The following is a 23,742-nucleotide window of genomic DNA, read 5'->3' as shown; positions in this document are numbered from 1 at the left end:
CTCCTATTCCCCTGTTTAATTGGCACAGTTCAAGTGCAACAAACTACACTTGTCTCAGAGCATCATCATTGCCGTGCCGATACCGATGACCATTGCAAAAGCTATGTGCAGCGTTCCAGGAGGTTGATGGTGGTTAGACAAAATGGACACCGTAGCAGCACGGAATGAATATTGCCTTTTTGCACAGCATTATCTTTCCACTTGAAAAAAGGTAATGCTTCTGTGCTGGTGTTTTTTTTTTTTTTGTTATTGTGTGCACTCTTTTCCTTCTTCCCAACACTTTCTATTATGCGGCTCGTACGGCCATTATCAAACGTATTCCGGTTGAATGGTCCCGGCCTGCTTTGCTTGCTACTTTGTGCATTCAATACCCTCGAGCGGCCTATTGCCTTTCATGCCCGTTCTACCGTATTGGCATTTATTGGTGGGCTAAAAAGGAGTGCATAAATATAGGAAAATGCAAAAAAAGAAGACGCACAGCGTTAGAGCTAATAAATACACTACAATATGGCATGCTCTGAATGGGGCGTTTTTTTTTCTCTCTTCTTCTATGCTCACACCAGCGATGAGCTTAATGTACTGGAAATTGGAAGCTTTGTAGATTAAAGCTTTCGTGCAGCAGTAGGCTGCGGCGAGTACGGTTTAACGTGTTGTTTTTTTTATTTATTAATATTAAATCACCAACGAAAAATCGAAATCAAGCGACGATTTATACCGCACCGTTTACGTAATATCTCAATTCCACTCCCGTTCTGTTTTTGTTTGACCCCCTTTTCCCCACGTGCCCTACCGATAAAAACGCGCGCGGCTTTATCGCTTTACATAAGCTCTCGATCAACGCGTCCCCCCAATTTGGGCCAGCTCTCCAAGACACCACAACACAATCAGCTCGATAATACACCGGGCTCCGAGCCATCGACTCGAAGTGAGCAATTTTACTAAAACATTCACCCTCCCCTCCTCTCCCCCCGGGAGGGCAAATAGCCTGGGTGGCCTTTTCCCGACCAAAAACCAAAGACAAACTATTCCTCGCTGCATGGGTTCTCTGTCCCTTCGCTTCTGTTCTTTTTCGGGTTCTCGTAAATAAAACATTCGGCCCCGGGTCGTTCGATAGGCTGACTTGTTTGTGGACTGGTACTGCCACTGCTACCGCTACACTTCAGTGTAAATATTTAATTTCGATTCGTTCGTTCGTTTGCTGTCTGCCCGAGAGTCTCGAAACCGAATACGAGCGAAAGCTCATTCGCGCCCGTTTTGGAAACGCAAGCTCGAGCTAGGCGTAGCCACGGGTTTGAAAACGGAAAGGCCTGAAGGAAATTTAATCCTCATAAAGCGCACACACACATAAAAGCAAAGGATTGACGGAAGGACAGTGACGATCCCGGAATCCCTTGGTTCGTGCGCGCCCTCCACCCGGAAGCTTTTTACACAACAATCCACATCCGTCAGTTCGTGTTACATATCATCACGTTGATTTTTGCCGCGTTTTGTTTTTGCACCTTTTGGAGTGTGTAATGCTACAGCATTTTCAGCATGGAAATCGGTGTAAGCCTGCATCACGCGTGAGCGTACACATATCGATCAACCCCGTTGTCGTGCGTGTCCATGTCACCGGAAGCCATTCATCTTCCCCTGGTTCGCTCATCGCACAAGCAAGCAGGCCGGAAAGATGAAATGCGAAAAGCTATCTATATGTAGCGCTGAATGGTCAGCGTGGGATGAGGGGCGAGGGTGGGGGGGGGGGGGTAATTTTTCACCCGAACGAAAATTAATTCCTTGATGCGTTGATTAATCGAGCGCAATGGGTTTTGCCGGGACCAGTTATCGCAACGTGCTTTGCCGTGTTAATTATTTAGAGTTCAGCTTACAGCACTGCAATACGATTCCTGTAGTTCCCGGCATCAACATACGATTAATATTGATTCCAATTAGACAATAAATACAGTTTAGTGGGAATTTGCTGTGTGCACATAAGAGGAAATCGGTTGGTTTGGATTCGATTTGAATGCCAGCATGATTGAGCCGGAAGCTAAAAATACGCCTAACCAACGAAATAAATAATCATTAACACCGATTGTGCCATCCTGTGAATGGGATTGTGGAGGAGGCTTGTGCTCTCTAATGGAGATAATAAATTGTATAATCTTCACTTCCACTCACTCGCTCCCTCTGTCGCTCCCTCGCAATGGCAGCAAACTTTTGTCCCAAAAAATCACAATAAGACCACAATTATTGTGCTATGTTAACGAGAGGAGAAGCAAACAAAATGGTTTCGTAAGTGAAGGCATGTAAAGATGAGTGGAAAAGTTTTGGTAAGCAAATTTACACGCCACCCTTAAAGTCGTGCACCACCACCACGACCAACAATTGGGTAAAGTTTTAATCAACACTTTTGGGAAGGACAAGGAGAAAATGGAAGCATATGGAAGAAGGGGAGCGATGGTATTGTTCTAAATTGGAAGGAGAAACTTCCTACTGAAGTGAAATTTATGTTAAATTAACAATTTGCTACCCCATAAAAGCTGCGGACAGTTGCAGAATGTTGCCATGTACTGTCTTACTCTTTCTCCCCTTACTTTAACCACAATCACGTTGGCATTCAGCTAAATAAAAAAGGATAAAAAAGGCAACAAAACTCATCTTACTCCATCTTACTTTTTGGATATTCTTCAAATAAAGCATTCCATCCACACACACACACACACACACACACACACATACCAACCAGAGCCTGTCCAGTTTTGATTCGAATGAACTGGCGATGAAGATGTAATGCCGTTTTTCTTTAAGGACGGAAGATGTAATGCCGTTTTTCTTTAAGGACGGAAGATGTAATGCCGTTTTTCTTTAAGGACGGAAGAGAAGGAAAAAAGCTTGCAAACCGCAACAAACCGATTACGTTGAATCACACAAAACTCGGAGGCTCGGTTGGGTTTCCATACGCCTGTGGAAATCTAATTTCCATGTCATTTTCAACTCAGCTCAACCGCCGAGACACGTTAATGGGCGAACGAAAACCCCCGCAACAACACACACACACACACACCCAAAAACGAGGCCTTTGCATGGCGTAGTTTGAAGGGTCAGGGGTTTTGAGATGTCCGGGAGCGGTGGGTAGAGGGAGAGAATAAATCGAAACCTTTTCTTCGAAAGATTCTGGCGCTTATTGACACATGAGATGATGACGACGGTGGTTTTAAACACATCTTTTAAGCTTTTGTGGAGGGGTTTTGTGAATAAAAGCGCGATTTGAAGTAAGTCTGTTGTTTAAAAACCTATTTGTTCTGTTGAATTATTCCTTCTATTTCAATAGAAAAGCTTCAATACACATTTGAAAAAATGGTTCTTTGGAATAAAGTCCGTCTATCTTCTGCCACAACACAAAGAAAAGCCCCCAGAGGCGCACAACACTAGATTCGATCACACGCCCAACGGTGCGCAGAGTCAATCACTTACCCACTGCACCACATCACCGCCATCTGTGTCGATCGTTAAAAGCTCCATTTAATGCACCGATAATTCCACTATCAAACACATTCCACCAAATCACCCAAGTATTATAAAACTTTAACGACCGTTTTTTTTAAATGACGGTCCCCGTCAATAATCCCTTTTATTGGGCTCTGAATGATGTGAGCGTGTGTGCTTTATTCACTTTTGTGTACCCTCAATACCGCCAGCTATTGTTTTGTGAGACTAAACTATAAAAAAAAACAGGCGCAAAGTATCGTGACAAATGTTGCGTCTTTTTCGAATAAAAAAGAAGACACAATCGATTCTGGGATACATCGACACCAACCAGAAGTGGGAGGGGGGGGGAGCATTAGTGAGCTGCTCTTAAGAACCCGCGCTCGAATGCACCACACCAAACACTTGAATGTTGTTTTTCACCGTCATTGTGGGCGGGAGAGGAGAAGTTGTTTTGTGTGTGATCGATAAGTGGAAATCGGAGAAACGATTCCGCAGCATTCCACAGCTTAACGAGCCATCATTACTCGCGGCAAAGCGATGTAACAAGTGTGAGTTTGTGCTACGAGAAGATGCTGCTGCTGACATGAGCGGGGATACGAATGGAAAATAACAAACTGTACATTTCCTTTGCAAGCTAGTGTTTTGGGATGAAGTAATCTTGGTTCGGCTTGGAGGAAAAATGGCTGCAGTAAGAGACGGTGTAAAAATATTATAAATAAAGGCGGAAAAGAATTTTACAAAACTGTTCGGCAATAAAAAAGGAAGTTTGTTCAAAATTCAATATCCTGTTTAATTTTATTTAAAAATATAAAACTCCCACAATGGCATTTTCACATTGGCCATCACAGTCATAAACCTATATTTAAAAAAAAAAAAACAAAGCAAAAATCCACAACCACCAGAGCATTTTAAAATAGCCCTTACCAGCCACGCCGATGATGGCGACGTGTAATGAAATTTCATTTCGAAAAGATCCATCAAACCGGAATTGAAATTGATTTAACGATTTTTCACTGCACGCGGGGTGTTGGTTGTTGCACCTAGGGGGGGCTCAATAAAACTCGTAACTACCAACAACTCCGCTCGCTACGCGAACGGCCTGCGAACGGCAGAGAGCACCGCCTGCTTCGCTGTTGGTGGTTTGCATTTCGTCTGCGATCCAATCAATCTGGCACCCATTTGCGATCGAAAATCAAATTGTTGTGTCCGTGTGTGCGAATGCGGAGTCTTCGTGGTGGCATTTTTCGCGCTTTTCTGTTTGTTCTATCCTTTATTGTGTATTGATTTTGGTGCTTTTTTCTCTCATTTCTTCCTTTTGCAGAGCTGACTCACGCCGCGACCCGTATACAGGCCAGCTTCCGTGGTCACATGGCCAGAAAGACGGCCACGAAGGGCGAGGACGAGAAGAAGGAGGTCGACATTGATGAAATTACCAAAAAGGTAAGACCGAAGGAAGACCCGCTCGACAGTATTTGCCGAAATTTTGCTCTAATTCATTTCCCTTTTTTTTTCGATCTCTTTCCAACACCCACCTAGGTGGCCGAAGAGCTGGACATCGACATGGACGATCCGGAGCTGCACAAAGCGGCCAGCAAAATTCAGGCCTCCTTCCGCGGGCACAAGGTGCGCAAGGATGTACCGAAGGAGGGCGAAAACTAAGCCGCTCTGTTTGTGGGCGGCGCGTTGTTGTGTGCTTGGTGCGTAACCGTAGCAGCGCGCAGCGAGTGGCATTGGTGGTGGCGGTGGTGGTGGTGGTGGTCGTACTCCGGCGGCGGTGGCGACGACGACGACGATATCCTCCCATTTATCCCCATGTGTTTGGTAAACGAGTAAATATCACAAATTTGTGGAAATTTAATGATAAACAGTAATACTGAATAAAGCAAAAGGCGCGCGCCCAATACAATTTTACGGACGGACGGAAGTTGCACTTGTTATGATTTTATAAATTTTATCGATTTCGATCGAATCGAATATATTACACACAGAGGAAAAGAAAAAAAACAGTAACTTAGAAATCAATCCTACTGAAGAACATACACAGATGCAGAATACAACAAAAGCAGTTGAAAACAAAACCACGCAACTAGAGCGGCTCCTCTAAATGAACGTAATGTGTGAATTTCTAGTAATTATATCACGCGACACAGGGCCAGAAAGAAGGTAGCCATCAATTAAAAAATTGTGGCACAAGGAAACGAACACGTTAAAAAAACAAACACACGGAGAACAGAAAACGGAATGGAAAAGGAAAAGCGAAAATAAAACAAGTCAAACAAAAACTTCAAATACAGCAACACAGAGAGAGAGAGAGAAGATAATGAAATGAAACAATTAGCATCACAAAACACAGCAATTCTTACTCTTTAAGCGTAATAATGCAAAACAAAAACAAACAAACAAACACACACATTAGAAAGATGATATAAATACTAAAATACCCAAATTTCACAGCGGTAAGCCATTTCTATTCAATAATAAAAATCTAAACAAAAAACCAAGGCAAAGGCAACAAGCTCCCAGCATAAGCAACTAAATTAATAGTTTAGCGCTCGTAAATGGTACGTAAATTTCTCGATCACTCTCTCCCACCCCTCCGGGGGTTTGTGTTTTTCCGGTTTTCGGTTACATTGCCTACAACGCTTCGGAATGAGCGAGCGAGCCCTGCGGAAGCTGTGTGAACTCCGTTTGAAGGACAGGATTGTACTTTTAGTCTGGCCGGGCCGTTTTAAGAGAGGGATAATGAGGGCGCGAGGGGAGTGGGGAAGGTTCCTTCCTAGGCGACTCTATACACCTTTTTTCCATTTGGACTTTGGCGTTTGATAGTTGTATCGGCAATCGAAACCGAAGTAGAGCATTTGCGGACATGAAAGACAGACACGGGGCACAGGGGGGACTGCATTTAGTCATCAGTATCGGTGAAGCCCTAGAAAACAGGGACATTACACGTTACACACACACAAACGAACACGCAAACACCTCCCTTGAAATGTCCCTCCTCCGTTGATACGCGCGCATTAGCTTCGAGGACTTACGGCGCACGCGAGCGCACCCCGGTAGTTGAAGAGACGAACGCGAACGGAGTTACACTTGTCACCGCCATGAATGTAATACTGTCGTCAATAGGCAAAATAAATGCATAACTACATTGAGCTTTAAAATCCCACAACGAGGTGTTTTCGAGGAGCAGGGGGAATTTCGGGTTTTTTTTGGGTTCTCTTCATTTGAAAAAAATAGGAAAAAATCATTGAGAAACGATGTAAAGGTGGTCTTCTCTGTAACATGTACTTTCGGGTCTCATATATGAAGATATTGTTGTAAAACTATTAACTACTACCTGGCTCCACGCTTACATGTCCTCCACGCTGTACTTGTACGCCTCCTCCTCTACTGCCTTCTTCTTGCTCATCGTTTCGAACCAGCGCTTTTCGAACCCGTTCGATCGGTCCACACCGTCCCATCGATAGCCGGGCCGTATGCCGTACCGATTGTCCGGGAACGCACCCTGATAGACGGGCTTTTCCGGGATGCCGGCCCGCTTGTTCTCCTCCCTTCGCTTGCTGCGCAGGTACTCCAGCATTGGGTCACCTTCCCGCTCCTGCTGCTTCAGATGCTCGTCCAGGTCCTTGTCGTCGGCGTACCGTGCCAACGGTTTCTCCATCTCGCGAGCCGCCTCCTCCAGCTGCGCCCTGTAATCCTCCACCTGTTTAACGCTGTTCGATCGGAAATAAATTTAATTAAAGAAAAGGAAATGCTTTCCCTTACGGACATCATCACTGCTTACCCCTTGCCCCAGCGGGTGTAAATTTCCTTCTTCTTCTCATCGTGCTTTCGTTTCGCCAGCTCCTCGCGCAGCTCCTTCTCCACGTCGCGGCGCCGGCCGCCCTTCTCGCGCACCACCGTTTCCGCATACCGGCCGGACATTTCGTCCGACAGCTTCATCAGCGCTTCCCTTTCCCGGGCCCGATGCTGCTCGTTTTCCTCCCGCAAGGACTTTGCGTCCTGCAGACCGGCCCGTTTGCCGTCGAGCGTTTTCGCCATCTTTTCCGCCGGTGCGTGCCTACTAACGGATGTGGACGGCGAGCGTGGTTCCCGCTTGATGCTGCGCTGCTCCACCAGCTGGGACGGTTCACGCGTTCGGTTGCTTCGCGGTGGACTATCCCGATCCTGTGGACGGGTCGATTTCCTCGGCGGGGAAAGGTCGGAGTCGGAACTTTTCCTTTCCTGTTTGATACGCACCGGCGGTGAAACCGTTCTACTGTGGGAAGGTTGCTGCTGTCTCCTTTCGGGGCTTCGACGCGATGAGCGTCTTGGGGGACTTTCGTCTGAATCGTAGTGGCGACGTTCTCTCTTCACTGTTACGGTTTGCGATCGGCCGACTTCCGCTTCCTTTGCCCGGCTGTGGCGTGGTGGACTTTCGTCGGAATCCTGACGACGATTGGAGGACTTTTTGCGATCGTATTCCTTTCTCCCGGGAGGGCTCTCGTCCGTATCGCTCGAACGATGCCGTACCTCTCTTTTGTCCCTTTCGCGGTGTTCCTTATCCCGGTGGCGTCTGGGCGGACTTTCGATCGAATCGTGTCGTTGTTTGCGTCGCTCCGGTGCCTTTTCTTCCCTTCGCCGGGGAGGACTTTCATCTGAGTCATGCTGTCGGCGTTTGCGTGGTAGGCTAGTATCGTTCCGTTTCTCAGTGCCTGCTTTTCTTCTGGGAGGGCTCTCGTCAGATTCATCCCTTCGTCCCTTTCCTCTAGAAATGTCCTTCTCTTTGGATATCCTTCTTCGTGGTGGACTTTCGTCTGAATCCTGAAGTTTTCTCGCGTTTTTACTCGTTCCAGTTTTACGAGGAGGACTCTCATCGGAATCGTCACCTCTTCGTTTTCTTCTTGCGTCATCCTTCTCTTTGGATCTCCTTCTTCGTGGTGGACTTACATCCGAGTCGTAATTTTTTCTCGTACTTTCCCGTGTATCATCTTGTTTTCCCTTCTTTCTCACTTCCTTCTCTTTCGATTTCCCCCTTCGAGGTGGACTTTCGTCCGGGTCCTGATGATTCCTTCTATCCGTTTTTCGTGGAGGACTTTCATCGGAATCGTCATCTCTTCGCATTCTTCTTGTGTCTTCCTTCTCTTTGGATCTCCCCCTTCGAGGTGGACTTTCGTCCGAATCATGTCTTTTCCTGCTTTTCCCCGTTGCGGATTTCCTTGCTGCACTCTCATCCGAATCGTCCCGCTTGTTTCTCCCTCTAGACACGTCCTTCTCTTTCGACGCTCTTCTTCGAGGAGGACTTTCATCCGAATCCTTCCCTCTCCTATCCCGCCTACTGCCCTTCTGTTGACGTGGCGGGCTTTCGTCCGAGTCATACTTTCTCCGGCGTTCGGTCTTCGCTCCTTGCGCTTTAAAGCTCACCCGAGCTTCAGCATCACCATCCGGCCGTGTGCTTTCGTTTGCCCGTAGCATCCCGTCGAAACCACCATCGTTAGCGTTCAATGCTTTCCACTTGGCGCTACTAAAGTCCTCCTTGGCGCGCAGTTCCGGCGGCCGCTCGTCGATAATTCCCACCACCTGCGGTGCCTCTTCGTCGAGCCCGAACAGGTCCGTTTCATTGTCATCGATCCGGCTCTGCAGTGCCGATAGGTCGAGATCATCATCGACGATCACTACACTGTGGAAAACGGAAAGAATGTTTTACTCGACGTGCACACACAACATTGGCCAGCTCGGCAAGCAGGCAATTCATACTTACTTGGCTTTTTTCGCCGCTTTTAGCTTGTCTTTCTTTTTCTTTTTCTTCTTCGCGTCCTTATCGTTGGAAAGATAGCGTTTCAGATACTCTTTCTGGTCGATTTTTGCTGCCATGATGCGGGAAGCGGCTCACCAATTTCTACGGGACACGAATAAACAGGTAAAAACGCGCGTTGCTTGTTTACATTCGGGCAGTGACAGCTCACAAGCTGCGTGATTGCTGTCAGATTGCATCCCTTCAGAAACGACACATTGCGGCCGCCCTGCAGAAATGACACATTTGGTTGAATTGTTCATTGCTCACTTTTTATTTATTTCAAATGCGCTTGTTTTAATGGTCGTTTCACTGCAGATTAGAAAAGTAAATGAATGTTTTGTTTATGTAGCATTTGCAAAGTGTTAATCTGTTTAAATATAACGAATATTTCATTTAAAAAGATCTTTAAATTGTTAAAATCTTTTACAAATTCTACATACAAATGAAATCTATTAAACACCCTTCTCATAATTAATAAATTAGTTCCTCACAACAAGTACAGTATGACAACGAAAGATTGCTGCCGCTTGTTTATTGATGGTATGATCCGAACATGTATCTTATGCCAATTTTCTTTGTATGGCAGGAAACGAGTAGAAAATGCACACTGAAACGTGACCACGGGGATGGATTTCAGCGCCGCCCACCCCCTCGATTGTAGTTGGAACGTCCGCCGCCTCCACGACCGCCACCCCGGCTGCTGTACTCGTTGTCGTAGTTGTTGCGGTTGTCTCCATAGCCGGCGCTACCGCCCCGGTCACCACCGCCACCGTAACCACCGCCCCCATACCCACGGTCCGATCCTCCGTAGCCACGGTCGCTGTAGTTGCCTCCGCCGCGATGGTCACTGTAGCCGGCCCGACTGCTGCTGCCGGAATTGTTGCTGTACTGATCGCTGCCACTGCTGTAGCTGCTGCGTCCCGATCCGTACCCGCTGTGGTTGTAATCTACAATGGAGCAAAACGCATCCGTTTGAACCCAAATGTAACAAGATTTGATGGCCATTTTAACCGTACCTTGTTGAGGTTGTGACCAGCCGCCTTGTACACGACTGCCCCGGTTCTGATTGTGACCTCCACCACCTCCTCCACCTTGATGGAAGCCACCACCGCCACCACCACCACCCGTACCGTTTCCGGCTCCGTGGTTGTATCCTCCTCTGCCTCCCTGATGGTAGTTTTGACCTCCACCCTGGTTATAGCCCTTGTTGGAGTAATTTCCCTGCTGCTGTTGAAATCCTCCACCACCGGCATTATTACCACCGCCTCGTCCGCCTCCCTAAAAAGTAGAAATTATCGGAAAATGAAGTAATAACTTGATACCTGCTGTAAAATAGCAAAAATCGAATTCGTAACTCACAACCATATCCTAAGTGAGAGTAGCATAGCAATGACATAAAAAGGGGACATTTTAAGAAAAGGATTCTTTTTGTCCAATTTTAACCTAAAAATAAGCCAATAAAATGGCTAGTACATACCCTGCCACCGCCAAAACCTCCACGACCACCACCACCACCACCGCCGCCAGTGTTGCGCTGCGTTTGCCAGGACGGCATTTCCAGCGGCGGCGGATTGTGCTCGTACGCCCGTCCGCCCCTGTCCGGCACGCGCCCAATGATGTGCCGCTGGATCTTGCTCTTGGTGTTCTTGCGCACTGACGCGCTGCTCGTCTTCTCGATGATGGCGAGCGTTTCGCGGGCCGCCAGCAGCGCCGCAATGTCCGTATCGCGCCCACCGACCTCCATCGTGTCGAGCAGTTTGCGCTTTTCCGCGTACCGGTCCGCAATCACGCCCTCCTTGTCCTTGACGCGGCTCGACCACCGGAAGCTCTGGATCGTCACGTCCAGCCGGGTGAGCAGCATCTTGCGCCGCAGATCGTACTCACTGTCCAGGTCCTTCTGCAGCTTCTCCAGCTTGGCCCACTGTTCGGCCGTCAGGCGCTCCTTCGGGCAGAACAGCGGTTTGCTGAGCCGGTTCTCGCCCGCCTTCCGGATCGTCTCGTCGAGGCTCGCGTTAATGCGCTCGAACAGCGCCTTCGGTGGCACATTGTTCGGCGGCTTGCCCATGCCGAGCGTGATGCAGATGTCCTTCAGCGCGGCCGCGGTCGGTGATTCGTGCAGCGTGATGACGGTCGACTTTTCCTTCGGCTTGAGCGACTCGAGCATTTTGAACGCCATCAGCTCGTTGATCAGGTAGTCTAGCAGGAGCAGCTTCGATTCGAGCGTTTGCAACCGGTCCGACACATGGCCGGACGTGAGGCTCGCGTACGGACAGGTGAGCTCCTTCAGAAACGCGGACAGCTCCAGTATGAACGAGCTGGCATCTTCACTTTTCCCAACGCGCTCGTCCAGCTTGCCGAGGATGCGGATCTCCTCCGTCAGCCACACGACGATGTCCTGAAACTCGCCGCTCTGCGGCCCCGCAAAGATTGCCGTTGACGCATAGTTCTGATCGAGAAACGGTCCTTCATACCTTTGGGTGGGGAAAGAAGGGTTTTCAGCAAGGGCTTCATTGTTAGTCGCAGTTTTAGCGGTTGTACACAGACTTCTATGACTCACCCCACATTTCGCAGCTCGTAGATGAGTTGTGCCTCATCCGCAGCCATGGCCTCCAATATCAGACCTCAGCGAGAGGGAGAGCAGCAACGAAAAGCCGGCTTTTGTGACCGTACGCACGGAATATGTCTGCACCGCACACTTTTACGCGTACAAATTTCGACGTAAAGTGAGTAATTATTAAAACAACATCCACAAACCTGCTAAAGCGAGACTGGTGCCGCAGGCTGAGGATAAACAATCGCTTTGCTTGCGTTTTCTTCGGGGGAAAAACTCTTTCTAGCCTTCACTTTACCTTCGGCTGCCGCAAGGAGCTGAAAATGTTGCTTGTCAAAGTTGTTGTTGTTTCTGTTTCCATTGCAAGAAAATCGTGTTGGGGGATATTTTTTCAAGCAAACTTGGAATGGATGTCGGATTGAACTGGAGACTTGGAAAATTTGCAAAAATTGTAAAAAATTGAAGAAGGTTTGTTTGAAACGATTTTTAATGCATTTAAATGCGTAGCGCCTCATGAGAAACATCTCTGCAGGCGAAATCCATTTATCCAGATTCTTTAAAATCAGATCAAAATGCTTGGACAACGTTTGCAGAAGCCATGACGATGAACAACCTCCGGAATCGAATCGGATCATATGTCCAGGAACTATGTCTTCCCATTAAAACGAATAAAACAGATCAATTACCTAAATTTTCCACCCGCAGTATAATTACATCATTGTCCTCTCTTTTGAATAGAATTTTGATTTTTATTTCCGTACCATTCACATTTTATTTCATATCCTTCCCCAGTGCGTTGTGCTGGTTTTAAGTGAGATTAAAGCAGCAAAAGACCAATCTAATGTACGGGCGGGTTATAAAACCGGCAAACCAATCAAAATGCAAACAGTAACAGAAACGCCATCATGAGACAGAACAGCCCCATCGCTTCGGACAGGGCAAATCCCAGAATAGCGTACGAGAAGAGCTGCTGCTTCAGGGACGGATTGCGCGCATAACCGACAATCAGCGATCCAAACACGGTTCCAATCCCGGCACCTAAAGGATTACACACGCAAAACAACAAATCGGCTATAAGATGTTGAAGAACTACAGTAATAGAAATGCTACAAAACCTACCCGATCCAGCGACACCAACCGTGGCAGCGCCGGCCCCGATGAACTTGGCCGCAGAATCAATGTCCCGGGCTGCTGTGCCAGTTTGGAACGAACGGATTGATGGCAACAAACCTACGGAAGTTGTGGTGTTGCGGCCAGTTGGAGGCTGTTTCGCTATTGCCATGATGCTACAGATCGGCCGGATGTGCATATTTGCTCCACCAAGGGCCTGGTAAGGTTTGGGGGGAAAGAGAGAAGCACAATATAACGAAAAGAGCTTATGATTGATACTCATCGATGTATTGTTGTTACTTACCAACTTCCGTGCAATCGGACTCACGCGAGCTGCCGTCGAGATAAACATGATGATGCTGCTTTTGAGGTTGGAGTTTTCAGGCTACAGATTGGGCGGAAGCAAAGATGTACAAGAATGACTTAGAATTCCGAGGAAAAGTCTTCATTCCTTACCTGAGCTGGACCGTATTCCAAAAGGTCGGATTAGGCAACAGACAGCTTCTTTTGATCGGACTGCGAAAAGAGTGGTTTTTGAGTTTTCCACCGCAGGGTACTGCGATCTGCGTTGGATGCCAGAACTCTCCGAAATGAAAAACGCGCACACACCAGCAGCAGGCCAACACATCGACCACTTGAAGGGACAATTGATTTCCCTTGCCTAGAACTCCACCTTCAAACAATCCAGATCCAATTCAAAAACCAGGCAAGAGATGCATGAAAAAACAGAATTCCGAGCTTTTTAGGGCAAGAACACACAATTCTTCGCAAAGATATCACACGAAGTAAATGAACACGCACCGCTCGTACGTAACGTCCAGTTTCTACGAAATAGGCGGCTTTTGAACACTTTGACATTTGCTACTGACAATGCTGGACGATGAAGTGGCATAGAAACGTGTGACATTTATGCATGTCAATTGGAAATGACAAAATTAAAATAAATTTAAATTATTCCATTTCAGCAATTGTTCTTGAAGCTGGTATATTTTTTAAATTAATTTGCAATATTTTGGATTATCTCTTAGCAGTATGAAATAATTATTTAAAATTTATGCGTGCAAATTTTTGTCACAACGGTCGCCGCCCGGGATGACCGATCGGGGCATGCCACTGTGCGCTCCGAGCCATCGAATGACTCCATTTTGCACGTCTCTTTCGTCGAAACGCGTCGCCGTGTTTTCAATACGCTTCTCCTGCTCCGTTCGGCTGGGACCCAGAGCGGTGTGCCAAAACAAAGTCTCGCGCTGAAAAGAAAAGCAGCAGTTTCGCGCAACGCAACCACACGCATCGGTGCCACATTCTTCCCAAAAGGTTAGTTTTTCCCCTTTTCCTAATAGAAAGGGTTGCGGTTTTTGTTGTTGTTGTTGTAGGAGAAAGGGTTGTTAGAAGAAATCGCGGCAGAGTGTGCAGCCAAATCACCTTTCCGACGTTGGTGGTAGTGGCGGCATTACTTGTTTGCCGTCCGTCCCGGTGACAAGAGCGAAAAGGATTAGAAAAGCAAAGAAAACTGAAGAAAAGAAAGGTAACCCGTAGCCCGTCCCAGCCACTCCAGTGTGGTGAAGACGAAACGAATTTGTGAAACAACCGTGAGTGCGAGCGTGTGTGTGTGTGTGTGTCTGTGGTGGGCTAATTTCGTTAATTTCGGAGTTTGTTCGCACGGAACGGGAAGAAAAGCGGTAGGAAAGAGTTGTGCTCCCGTCGCCGTCGGTTGTGTGGGGCTGCTGCTACTGCAGCGTCTTCGAAGGTATTTCGGCACGAGAGAGAGAGAGAAAGAGAAGAGAGAGAGAGAGTGAGAGTGAGAAAAGGAGAGCGCGTGTTGCCAGCAGCCATCAGTTTTCATTACTCCCCGTGTGTTGGTGTGTGTTGTGTCTAGTTGTATAATTTCTAACGATAAGCGGATTCTAGTGCAATTCGTGTGGTGCGGAAAGGCCCCACCGAAAACGTGCCGCAAAATTGTGGAATGTGCTTTCGGCGGATGCGTTAGTTTTCTATTTCGCTTCTATGTGTTAACACAACAACAAAAAGTGCAGTGCAAATACGGCGCACAACCCCGCCACAAACACGCGTCCGCGAAGGTTGCAAAGCGCGTGAAAGTAAGCTAAATCACACTGCTCGCGAACTCGTCTAGGCTGTATGTGTGTGTGTGTGTGTTGGTGTGTTGTGTAGAAAAAAGGGGCAACATTTTGCATGGAGAAAACACTGCTTTTTGGAGGTCATATTACACATAGAGCAAAAGGAATCGATGATGCGCCAGCAGCATTGTGTTGTGAGGTTTAGAAATTCATACTTCCTAAGAAACGACAGCGGTCATCCTCATTCGTTGCTCGGGAATCAAAAGGAACGGTTTCTTTCCGGTATTGCTTCCGCTGCCTTCGCTTCTCTGTGTGTTCATTTTCATCCGTGATTGCGTGCAACGGTCACCCCAACCACCCAGCCACACCATCTGTCCTATTGCTCTCCAACCAAACAAATGAAAAAAAAAAAACGGGCGAAAGAGAGCAAAGCAGGCTGTTTACTTTTTATGGGTTTTGTGCAACGGCAGCCATCACCATCGTCATCATTCACTTGACACACCAACTCAATGCCGCGTGTGAGAGAGAGAAAATAGAGAGAAAATAGAGAGAGAGATTTTTATAACTATCTACCCCGAAATAATGAAACTAAAGCCGTCAGTGCACGACGCAGCACGCGCGGAGTAGCATATATTATTTGCGCAAACATACCGGCCAACGGAGCGCTAAATTCAGGCGGGGACAGTACGCGAGCAAACGATGATTTTGCTATCAATGTGTTTTGACCTTTTTAAGCACGAATTCAGCACACCGAATTCATAACCTAACCTAAGCAAAAGGGTTTCTCTCTCTCTTTCTCTCCCCATTATTGCACGTTCGGCCACAAATGTTGGTGATGGTGCGCGCAAAAACATGGTGGAAGGATGTCGAAACATGGGCCCAAGAAAGTCGAACAAACAGAAGACAACAACAAGAACAACAAAAACAGTAAAATAAACGCAACCCAAAGGACCTTGGACGGTAGTGATTTCAATTCACCACACATACACATACACCGCACGGCACAGTCGGAGTCAGTCTGTGCAGCACTTCCTTTCTCTTCTGCGCTGCCTTTCCATCCAGCCCCCGCGGAGGGGTTACGGAGGGTTTTCAAAGCTCAAGTCACAGCGGTCTTGAAACAAATGCAAAGAGTAGAGAGACACATTACACAATGCGTCCATCCGTCGCAACAAAAGCGTAGGTGCACCCACAGACGGACGGCACACACACACACACACAGACACAGACGTAAACGGACAAAAATCGTAACGCTATGGATGCACGTCGTGTTCGGGCGCAATGTCATTCGATGCGAAGAGAGACAAACGGGAACGCATGTAACAACAGATATGCACACACACACACAGGCACATACTTAGACAGAAACAGTGGGAACCAAAGCCGTCATCGTCATGATGGTGCATCACACACAGCAAGATGTATATCGTCTCCAATGTTTGTGTCTCCCTCACTCTCGGTGTACTTTTTCTCGCCAGTTTCTTCGGCAACACATACATTGCGCGGCGGCGGCGGTGGCGAAGACGGTTAGAGCATAGTTGGCGTTGGTACAACAAAAAAAAAACGCACTCATAGGGGGAGAGTGGGGATGGAAGGGCCAAATGTATTTTGCACTGCAGCGGGCACACATAGACACACAAAACAAAAATAAAAAAAAAAACTTTTCTAGTTCGGACTAGCGGTAATGCCTGCTGCTTTGGGTGCAGTCTTGCGGTGGTCCGGTGGCATCTTCTTCAAACCAACACACACAAACACACACACACGTTGTCCGTAGTAGTGATGGGAAAAATGAAGTTTCCGTCGGAATTGATTCCGGCTAGCTTTGAAGTTTTATGGGATCGATTCCGGAATCGACTCTGTCGTAGCCAATGATGCTACGTATTGATAGAATCCAAATTTACTAGTATCCAACGATCCATTCTCATGGAGATTCGCAGGCTGGTTTTGCTTCTAAAACTTCTTATTTTAGTTCAAAAATTGATTCTTATTCCGGAGCTAATTCCCAGGTTGCGATTCCCAGGTCGATTCCAATTCCGGAGCCAATTCTGATTCCGGAGTTGATTCCCCCGGAGTCAACTTCGGAATTGGCTCCGGAATCGACTCCGGAATCGGCCCCGGAGTCAACTACGGAATCATCTTCGGTATTGGCTCCGAAATCAACTCCGGAATCGGCTTCGGAATAGGCTCCATGGTCATCTTCGGAATCGGCTTCGTTATCGCCTCCGGAATCGGCTTCCGAATTGGCTCCTTAGTAAAGTTAAATCTTAGTTTTGAGTTCCTTAGTCCTGGAGTTAAATCCGGAATCGGCTTCGTAGTCAACTCCAGAATCGGCACCGGAGTCATCTTCGGAATCGGAATCGATCTCTACATCAGAATCGGCTCCGGAATTGATTCCGAACACGGAATCGGAATCGGGTAGGTCTGATTCCGAGCTCCCACCACTAGCCCGTAGCCAGCGAAGTCAGGTTTGCTTTTTGTGGTGGCTGTTGTTTTTGTGTGGTTTATTAGTTTCGATCGAAAATGCAATGGGTGGGTGCACGTGAAGGTACTTTTTGCTGTTGTTGTTGTTGTGCAGCAGTTGTGTCTCGGTAATGTGTACTTCGCGGGCAATCGATCGGCGGGTCGAAGTTGGCTGAGGGATTTAACAACTGTCTTTTCTTCCTTGTTTTGGATAGAAAAGCTAAAATAAAATCAATGGTTTTAGTGTTTGTGTGTGACAAAAGAAAGATTTTTCGCAGAAACTGTAGTGTTTTATCAATTTTCTTGAGATCCTTAAATCGTAAAGAAATGGGTTAAATTTATGTTAAACATTGGTGTAAAAATGTATTTATTTACTGTTTTAAATGCAAAAGCAAAGCGACACATTTTTGCTTGTCCGTCAAAAAGAATAGTTTCATCCATTTCCGCTGGATTTGTTATTTCAGCCCGCACCCCAGGCGGATGAAACTATTTCGAAACTGGAAGGAACTAGCCACTTCGAAGGTGACTGTGTGGCAACATAGAAGATGAAACGAAAGAGGGAGAGAGAGAGAGAGAGAGAGAGAGAGAGAGAGAGAGAGAGAGAGAGAGCTAGAGAGAGAGCTAGAGAGGGAGAATAATAAGATCAGATTGAACCGCGAATCTAGAACCCCGCACAGCAGGAAGAACGGTATCCATGTGCTGTACAGATTTCTCTGCTGATGATTCTCTGGTGTGTGAGAGGGGCTGAATAAAAAATAATAATAATAATTCTCTAATATCCACCCCAACGTTCTTCGTGTGCCGGCAGAGTACGAAGCAAAACAAAAACGGATAAATGGTCCGATCAAAGCGGAAGAAGTTGTGAAACCGGCATCGGCGGCAGCAATATGAATGCGCGAATATGCTGTGGAGAGAAGGCCCTCAGAGTAAGCGGGTAGCGGACCCAATTTTTTGTTTCTTTCTTTTTTTTTTTAGAAAACTCAAGAAGCTGTCCCAGAAATTCATAGCAGGCCGGGGGAGAAGTGGCCGACCATTCGCCCTAGCCTTTCTAATTCTTCTCTCCAATTGGGGCCAAACCTTCTCGGAATGAAATGCAACGTTTGATCACGGCGATGACGGCTGGATTCTTATGCGGAAGGCATAACACCGCGTTTGGGTTGGATTTGCCAACCTACGAATCGAGAGGGAGAGGGGGGATTTTATTAGCTGGTTAGCATTGCCTGAAACAACCCCCAGTACACAACCAGATGCCTCTTACGGTACAGCTGCCCGGGGGTGTCGTGTGTTTGTGCAAAATTGTTCAATTTTGGGCTCGACTGGCCTTTTCTCTTCTCTTGCTCCGTTTAAGGCGATTTATGGGAATTGAATGAGAAGGATCCGTTGAAAAACAAACGCGCCCGCCACACAAAGCTTTTATAAACACCCACCAAAACACACAGACACACACGTGTGTGCTCTTAGATGAGCTGTGCAAGTAATGGCAAAATAAAACAGCCCCATACTCGCTTTTGTGGGTAAGGCTCTTCTCCCCCCTTCCATTAATGTGGAATCCTCCCCCTCCACCCGAAATGGTGAAAAACGAGGTCAAACCACGTTGCGCGAGTGATTGGGGAGCCTCCGGGCGCAGGCGGCTGCTTGTTGTTGTTTGACTGCGCGGAATCGTTTTTTATATCATAGAGCAGCGGGCCTTGTGTGTGTGTGTGTGTGCAAAACCGACAAATCCAAAAGGGCAAACATATCTCTTTTTTGCGGAGAACTTGCATGTCGCGTTTCGTGGAGGGTAGGGAGGATGAGAAGGTGCATTCTGCATTTTATTTTTCTTCATTTTATATCGTACGTATTTCTTTAATAGTTTTTCTTTGTTGCTTTTTATGTGACTTTTTAGATTGAATCCCGCTCTTCGTTCGCTGGTTTTTGGTTTCCATCCGTTTTAGTGGTTTAGTTTTGTTTCCCTCCCCGAAGCACTACATAAAAGCGCCGCAGAAACAGGAAAAACATGGCCGATCAACAACAGTACTTCCTCAAGTGGAATGACTTCCAGACGAATATGGTGACATCATTCCGTCATCTACGGAACGAGAAAAGCTTTACAGATGTAAGTGGTGTTTGGCGCTTTGCCCACGGCTATGTTCTCTCGGTATTATATTATAATTGTTCCACTCTTTGTTTCCTTTTTAGGTGACACTAGCGTGTGAAGGACAGACGTGCAAAGCTCACAAGATGGTCCTGTCGGCCTGTAGTCCATATTTCAAATCACTGCTGGAGGTACGTTCTCGCCTTTCAATCGCGCAACGCAGTCCCAATCAATTCGCATAACCTCTCTCTCTCTCTCTTTTTTTTTGTTGCAGGAAAATCCCTCCAAACACCCGATCATCATCCTGAAAGACGTGTCCTACAACCATCTGCAGGCGATCCTCGAGTTTATGTACGCGGGCGAGGTGAACGTGTCGCAGGAGCAGCTCCCAACGTTCCTCAAGACCGCCGACCGACTGAAAGTGAAGGGGCTGGCGGAAACGCCGACAAATATCAAGCGGGAAGGTTGATTTTCCACCTTCTCACACGGATGGGCGGCGGCAGCGGCGGCGGCATATGCTGTGTTGCTGTGTTGGCTGGGGGATGGGGGACAACAAGCCACCACCTCCATCAAGCTCCGTGTGCTGTTTTTTTTTCTCTTCCTTTTTATTATCAAAAAGAACTCTTTTATATATATACACAAATACACACACACACATATTATATATATATACAAATCACACCTACACGGAAACCACGAGACATAATTAGCTATAAATAGTGAAGAAACGAAAGCAAGCGGTGGAAGCAAAGATGAAGCTGATGATGATTGTTTAGAGTCGTGAAAATTCCCCGTCGGTGCAAGAAAACGGCTATTGCAAAGGATTGCAATATCGTTTTTTTTTTGTTTTCGTGTTTTCCCCCCTCCTGTTTCCTTCCCTGTTTGATTGCACCTTAGCCTAAACCATCACGTGCGCCTGCTAGACGAACGTGACGTGATGTTGATGGCGGCGGTGATTTGTTAAAACGGGATGCGCGCAGGTGTGATGTTACTAAAACGCGCGCGCGTACATGTGTTGCTGCAGCGTCCGTTTTAACCCCCCCCCCCCGCCCCCGCCCCCTGCTAGAAGCATATTAAATTTGTAGGAGAAAAGGAGCGAGAGCTGTTGACCGACCGACCGTCGTCCGATGGTGTGTGTATGGGGTGTGATGGTCAGATTGATAGGAGAGAGCAATTATTAGAACGATAGGCAAATAAAACTAATTTAGTGTAGCCACTTCAATACCGCGCCTGCGAGAGATAGAGCAAGAAACTTCCGGAATGTGTATTGAGGTATAACGAAAAGGACTAGAGAGGATATGCAGCAAACAGTACAGGAAAGTGAGTGGGACCGAAAACAAAAGCAGAAGAAAGATGATAGGGACGCGAACGCCGTCATTAGTATGTACCGTTTAGAGCTCTACTATAAGGAGAAACGCAGGAAGCAAGGTACCAGCAGCAAACGCGGACGATCAGAAAGAGGGAAACAAGAGCCGCATATTACTATAGTGATTAACTCGCCTACTGGACACACATGTGAAGAAAGCGTTGCGAAGAAAAAGAAAAGCAGGACGACACCAGGAATGTATAGTTCACGGGGAGAAAAGAAAAGGAAAGCAAAATGTGAGTTTGCAATTGATTTCTTTTTTTTATTATAATTTTGATTTTACCATCTTCAAGACACAGTAACTTTTAATCTTACAATCGTTTGCTGCATACATGCCGCGTACGTACACTAAAGCAGAATTTTTGCTCCAATTGGTGATGAATTAATTGCACACACACAATAGGGCAAAACACAGACCCTTCACCATTCACCCCTCCCAAACCATCCGTTGATCAGTTATCTATCTATCAATTGCTATCAAAAGCGTTAGCCCGTTTATTAGTTCGAACCCCTCCCCCTGTAGCGCAGTTCATATAAATGCCCATCTTGCTTGATATGCCGGGCAAAAAGGCCTTAGAACGCAGCATAGAGAGAGAGAGAGAGACAGACAGAGAAAGAATGTGTGTATGCGATAGTGGACAGCGAGAAAGAGAGGTGCGTGTGGGCGTGTGAGCGCGTCTGTGTGTGTGTGTTTATATGATAAGACAAATAAGCACCGCATAATTACCATTTATTCCAAATGAAAAGCTGTACAATAACTTCCGAATGTAGAATTATTGTTTGTTTTTGTTTTTTTCTTTCTTTCTTTTTTTTCACTTCGCAGTCTTTTCCGTGTGCGTGTGTGTGTTTTGTGAGCCAAGGGCAATTGGTTTTTTAAATCTATTTTCCACTATTTGTCGCTACTCAATGTTAGACGTTTTTTTCTTGCCGGTATTTCAACACTTTTGCTCAATTTATGTTACCCTTTTCACATGGGACGGTAGAACTACTGGTGCTACCTACCAACGCCACACGGATAATGCCTTCATTCTTATTAGATTTAACCAATCCATTCAATTCAAACTATTCTTGGCCACAAGGAGGCATATGGTATGCGCATTAAAAAGAGGGAAAAATCTGTACGCAAGAATACTATGAACATTCGGGGCTTTCTCTTTGTTTGCGAGATGAAATGTACATATAAATATTATAGCACGATCTTGTTGCGGAAAGCTGAAGTAAAAGCTGTGCAGATGGCACCAGGCCCCAATTTTCACCCAGAAGGAAGAGATTTGATTTGAGAAAGGTGTTATTTTCAACCTCAAATGATATCCCCTTAGAGACGCTACATAACCATCCTAATTGCTAGTATTCTATGGTGCTTGGCGTTAGTCCTCTGTTATTTGAATTATTCCGTATCAACTGAGTTCTCGATCTGATTTGTCGGTTGGCGCCAAGATCTGTGAATCATGTTAGGCAGACCTATAACTGATATATCTAATCACTTTCCGTTGCAGTATCGTAACACCAGAAGCAACACACACACACACAGCACCGTACTCCTACTACGTTTCTTTGTTAGCACTATTATTACTAATTCTGGAGGCGTGCGCGCGAAATACATTTTGTAGGAAGTAAATAATTACACACACACGCCCGACGTGATGCCGTTGTCGATGCCTCATTCCCAGCATCCGAACATCTCCTGCTGAGTGAGCGGTGGTGCTGCCAATTACACAATGAAGTGGGGATTACAAACGTTTCCGTATTCCTCAAAGGGGCGGTCCCGTGGTACAGTCGTCAACAACTTGTCAACTCAATAACATGCCCGTCATGGGGTCATGGGTTCAAGCCCAGAATGAACCATCCTCCCGTAGCAAGGATTGAATATCCGGCTACGTGGCAATGAAATAAGTCTCGAAAGCCTGTATAAGCCGGCATGTCCGCGTAGGACGTTATGCCAAATAGAAGAAGTAGAACTCCTCAAAGTTAGGTGATGTCGCGTTGGCCCAGTTTGCTTCCCACAGATGACTGAGGCAATGGGGATAGACATTCATGTATCCTATACAGCGTGACCATAGAAGGTGTGATAAGACGAGCAGGCATGCGAGGTATCATCTTCTAACCCTCCATCCAACTCCTGGGCTGAGCGGACGACATTGACATTTTTACGATCAACAAGAGAGGACGGCTGTGGAAAGGCATGCAGGACTTAAGTCAGAAGCTCAGCGGGTCGGACTCCAGATCAACACGTCAAAGACGAAGTACATGCAGGGAATAGGGTCTAGGGATAACACTCCAGATACCTTTCCCTTTATCACCATGGATGATTATGACACTGTGGAGGAGGTGGGTTCCTTCGTATACCTAGGATCCCAAGTCCCATGTGACTGACACATCCTTGGAAATTCGGAGGCGCATCCTCGCAGGAAAATCGCACCTTCTGCAGTCTACGTAAGTGGCTCCCATCTGGTCGAGTCTTCAGGCGAACAAACCTGACGCTCTACCGGGCCCTAATAAGGCCCGTTGTGCTCTACGGACATGGTACATGGGCCTTACTGGAAGGCGATCTACGTGCACTCGGTGGTTTTGAACGCAAGTTTTGATCCCCCGATAGGAATCCTGGTGAACATCGGGTCTCTTAGATGGCTGGGACGTATAGCGAGGAGGCCTGTTCGCTACCCAGTCAGGGAGGTCTTCGAAAGGGACCCAATGGGCACGCGGAGGAGAGAGGCATAGCTAGTATGTTGGCTTGACTAGGTCGAGGCAGACTTGCGGAGGTTCGGAGGATCTCGATTTGGAGATGTGCAGCACAGGACCGCGCGTTATGGCGCAATATTCTGCTCGCGGTACTAGTCGGCCGACGGCTTTAGTTCGTTATTG

General features: G+C 46.9%; 5 protein-coding genes across 13 annotated transcripts in view; 2 read left to right on the top strand and 3 right to left on the bottom strand.

The window, feature by feature from the left end:
- LOC121599039 overlaps positions 1-6,637 on the top strand; it is a 71,849-nt gene extending 65,212 nt beyond the window's left edge. The window contains exons 3-4 of the mRNA XM_041926512.1: positions 4,793-4,911; positions 5,008-6,637. Coding sequence (XP_041782446.1) covers positions 4,793-4,911; positions 5,008-5,130 — 242 coding nt within the window. The 3' untranslated portion in view covers positions 5,131-6,637. The remainder of the gene's footprint in view (positions 1-4,792; positions 4,912-5,007) is intronic.
- Positions 6,638-6,737: 100 nt separating this feature from the next.
- On the bottom strand, positions 6,738-9,396 carry LOC121599038 (BUD13 homolog). The gene is made up of 3 exons (XM_041926511.1): positions 9,212-9,396; positions 7,256-9,130; positions 6,738-7,184 (listed from the first exon to the last, which is right to left on the bottom strand). Exons 1-3 carry the CDS (start codon positions 9,322-9,324, stop codon positions 6,821-6,823), a joined length of 2,352 nt encoding a protein of 783 aa, XP_041782445.1. The 5' UTR covers positions 9,325-9,396; the 3' UTR covers positions 6,738-6,820.
- Positions 9,397-9,744: 348 nt separating this feature from the next.
- Positions 9,745-12,135, bottom strand: LOC121599091 (protein FAM98A). 2 transcript variants are annotated; one of them, XM_041926603.1, is made up of 5 exons: positions 11,805-12,135; positions 10,725-11,718; positions 10,607-10,615; positions 10,264-10,525; positions 9,745-10,194 (listed from the first exon to the last, which is right to left on the bottom strand). In XM_041926603.1, exons 1-5 carry the CDS (start codon positions 11,849-11,851, stop codon positions 9,881-9,883), a joined length of 1,626 nt encoding a protein of 541 aa, XP_041782537.1. In that variant the 5' UTR covers positions 11,852-12,135; the 3' UTR covers positions 9,745-9,880. The 2 variants fall into 2 exon arrangements, with proteins under 2 accessions (XP_041782537.1, XP_041782539.1); XM_041926605.1 differs by lacking the exon at positions 10,607-10,615.
- Positions 12,136-12,522: 387 nt separating this feature from the next.
- Positions 12,523-13,764, bottom strand: LOC121599092 (ATP synthase lipid-binding protein, mitochondrial-like). The gene is made up of 4 exons (XM_041926606.1): positions 13,365-13,764; positions 13,213-13,293; positions 12,918-13,125; positions 12,523-12,836 (listed from the first exon to the last, which is right to left on the bottom strand). Exons 2-4 carry the CDS (start codon positions 13,258-13,260, stop codon positions 12,673-12,675), a joined length of 420 nt encoding a protein of 139 aa, XP_041782540.1. The 5' UTR covers positions 13,261-13,293; positions 13,365-13,764; the 3' UTR covers positions 12,523-12,672.
- A 275-nt stretch (positions 13,765-14,039) lies between these two features.
- On the top strand, positions 14,040-21,653 carry LOC121599093 (longitudinals lacking protein-like). Of its 8 annotated transcripts, XM_041926611.1 has the most exons (6): positions 17,580-17,803; positions 17,905-18,170; positions 18,249-18,366; positions 19,326-19,535; positions 19,619-19,705; positions 19,789-21,653. In XM_041926611.1, exons 4-6 carry the CDS (start codon positions 19,437-19,439, stop codon positions 19,981-19,983), a joined length of 381 nt encoding a protein of 126 aa, XP_041782545.1. In that variant the 5' UTR covers positions 17,580-17,803; positions 17,905-18,170; positions 18,249-18,366; positions 19,326-19,436; the 3' UTR covers positions 19,984-21,653. The 8 variants fall into 8 exon arrangements, with proteins under 8 accessions (XP_041782541.1, XP_041782549.1, XP_041782547.1 ...); XM_041926608.1 differs by having other exon boundaries at positions 17,580-18,170; XM_041926609.1 differs by having other exon boundaries at positions 17,580-18,170; positions 18,249-18,374.
- The last annotated feature ends 2,089 nt before the right edge of the window (positions 21,654-23,742 follow it).

Source organism: Anopheles merus, chromosome 3L (assembly GCF_017562075.2).
Source record: "Anopheles merus strain MAF chromosome 3L, AmerM5.1, whole genome shotgun sequence".
Lineage (NCBI taxonomy): Eukaryota > Metazoa > Arthropoda > Insecta > Diptera > Culicidae > Anopheles > Anopheles merus.
Note: the sequence above shows the minus strand (reverse complement) of the source record. Positions and strands in the feature narration are given on the sequence as shown.

What these genes read in the sequence shown, in the direction of transcription:
- LOC121599093 (XM_041926607.1), top strand. Translation starts at nt 19,437, where the DNA reads ATGGCCGATCAACAACAGTACTTCCTCAAGTGGAATGACTTCCAGACG. An exon ending in ACGAGAAAAGCTTTACAGAT is followed by an intron (nt 19,536 to 19,618) that starts GTAAGTGGTGTT and finishes TTTCCTTTTTAG; the next exon opens with GTGACACTAGCGTGTGAAGG. An exon ending in ATTTCAAATCACTGCTGGAG is followed by an intron (nt 19,706 to 19,788) that starts GTACGTTCTCGC and finishes TTTTTGTTGCAG; the next exon opens with GAAAATCCCTCCAAACACCC.
- LOC121599091 (XM_041926603.1), bottom strand. Translation starts at nt 11,851, where the DNA reads ATGGCTGCGGATGAGGCACAACTCATCTACGAGCTGCGAAATGTGGG. An exon ending in TACGAGCTGCGAAATGTGGG is followed by an intron (nt 11,719 to 11,804) that starts GTGAGTCATAGA and finishes CCCCACCCAAAG; the next exon opens with GTATGAAGGACCGTTTCTCG. An exon ending in CTGGTCACAACCTCAACAAG is followed by an intron (nt 10,195 to 10,263) that starts GTACGGTTAAAA and finishes GCTCCATTGTAG; the next exon opens with ATTACAACCACAGCGGGTAC.
- LOC121599092 (XM_041926606.1), bottom strand. Translation starts at nt 13,260, where the DNA reads ATGTTTATCTCGACGGCAGCTCGCGTGAGTCCGATTGCACGGAAGTTG. An exon ending in GTCCGATTGCACGGAAGTTG is followed by an intron (nt 13,126 to 13,212) that starts GTAAGTAACAAC and finishes AAACCTTACCAG; the next exon opens with GCCCTTGGTGGAGCAAATAT. An exon ending in GGTTGGTGTCGCTGGATCGG is followed by an intron (nt 12,837 to 12,917) that starts GTAGGTTTTGTA and finishes GTAATCCTTTAG; the next exon opens with GTGCCGGGATTGGAACCGTG.
- LOC121599038 (XM_041926511.1), bottom strand. Translation starts at nt 9,324, where the DNA reads ATGGCAGCAAAAATCGACCAGAAAGAGTATCTGAAACGCTATCTTTCC. An exon ending in AAAGCGGCGAAAAAAGCCAA is followed by an intron (nt 9,131 to 9,211) that starts GTAAGTATGAAT and finishes CGTTTTCCACAG; the next exon opens with TGTAGTGATCGTCGATGATG. An exon ending in TACACCCGCTGGGGCAAGGG is followed by an intron (nt 7,185 to 7,255) that starts GTAAGCAGTGAT and finishes CCGATCGAACAG; the next exon opens with CGTTAAACAGGTGGAGGATT.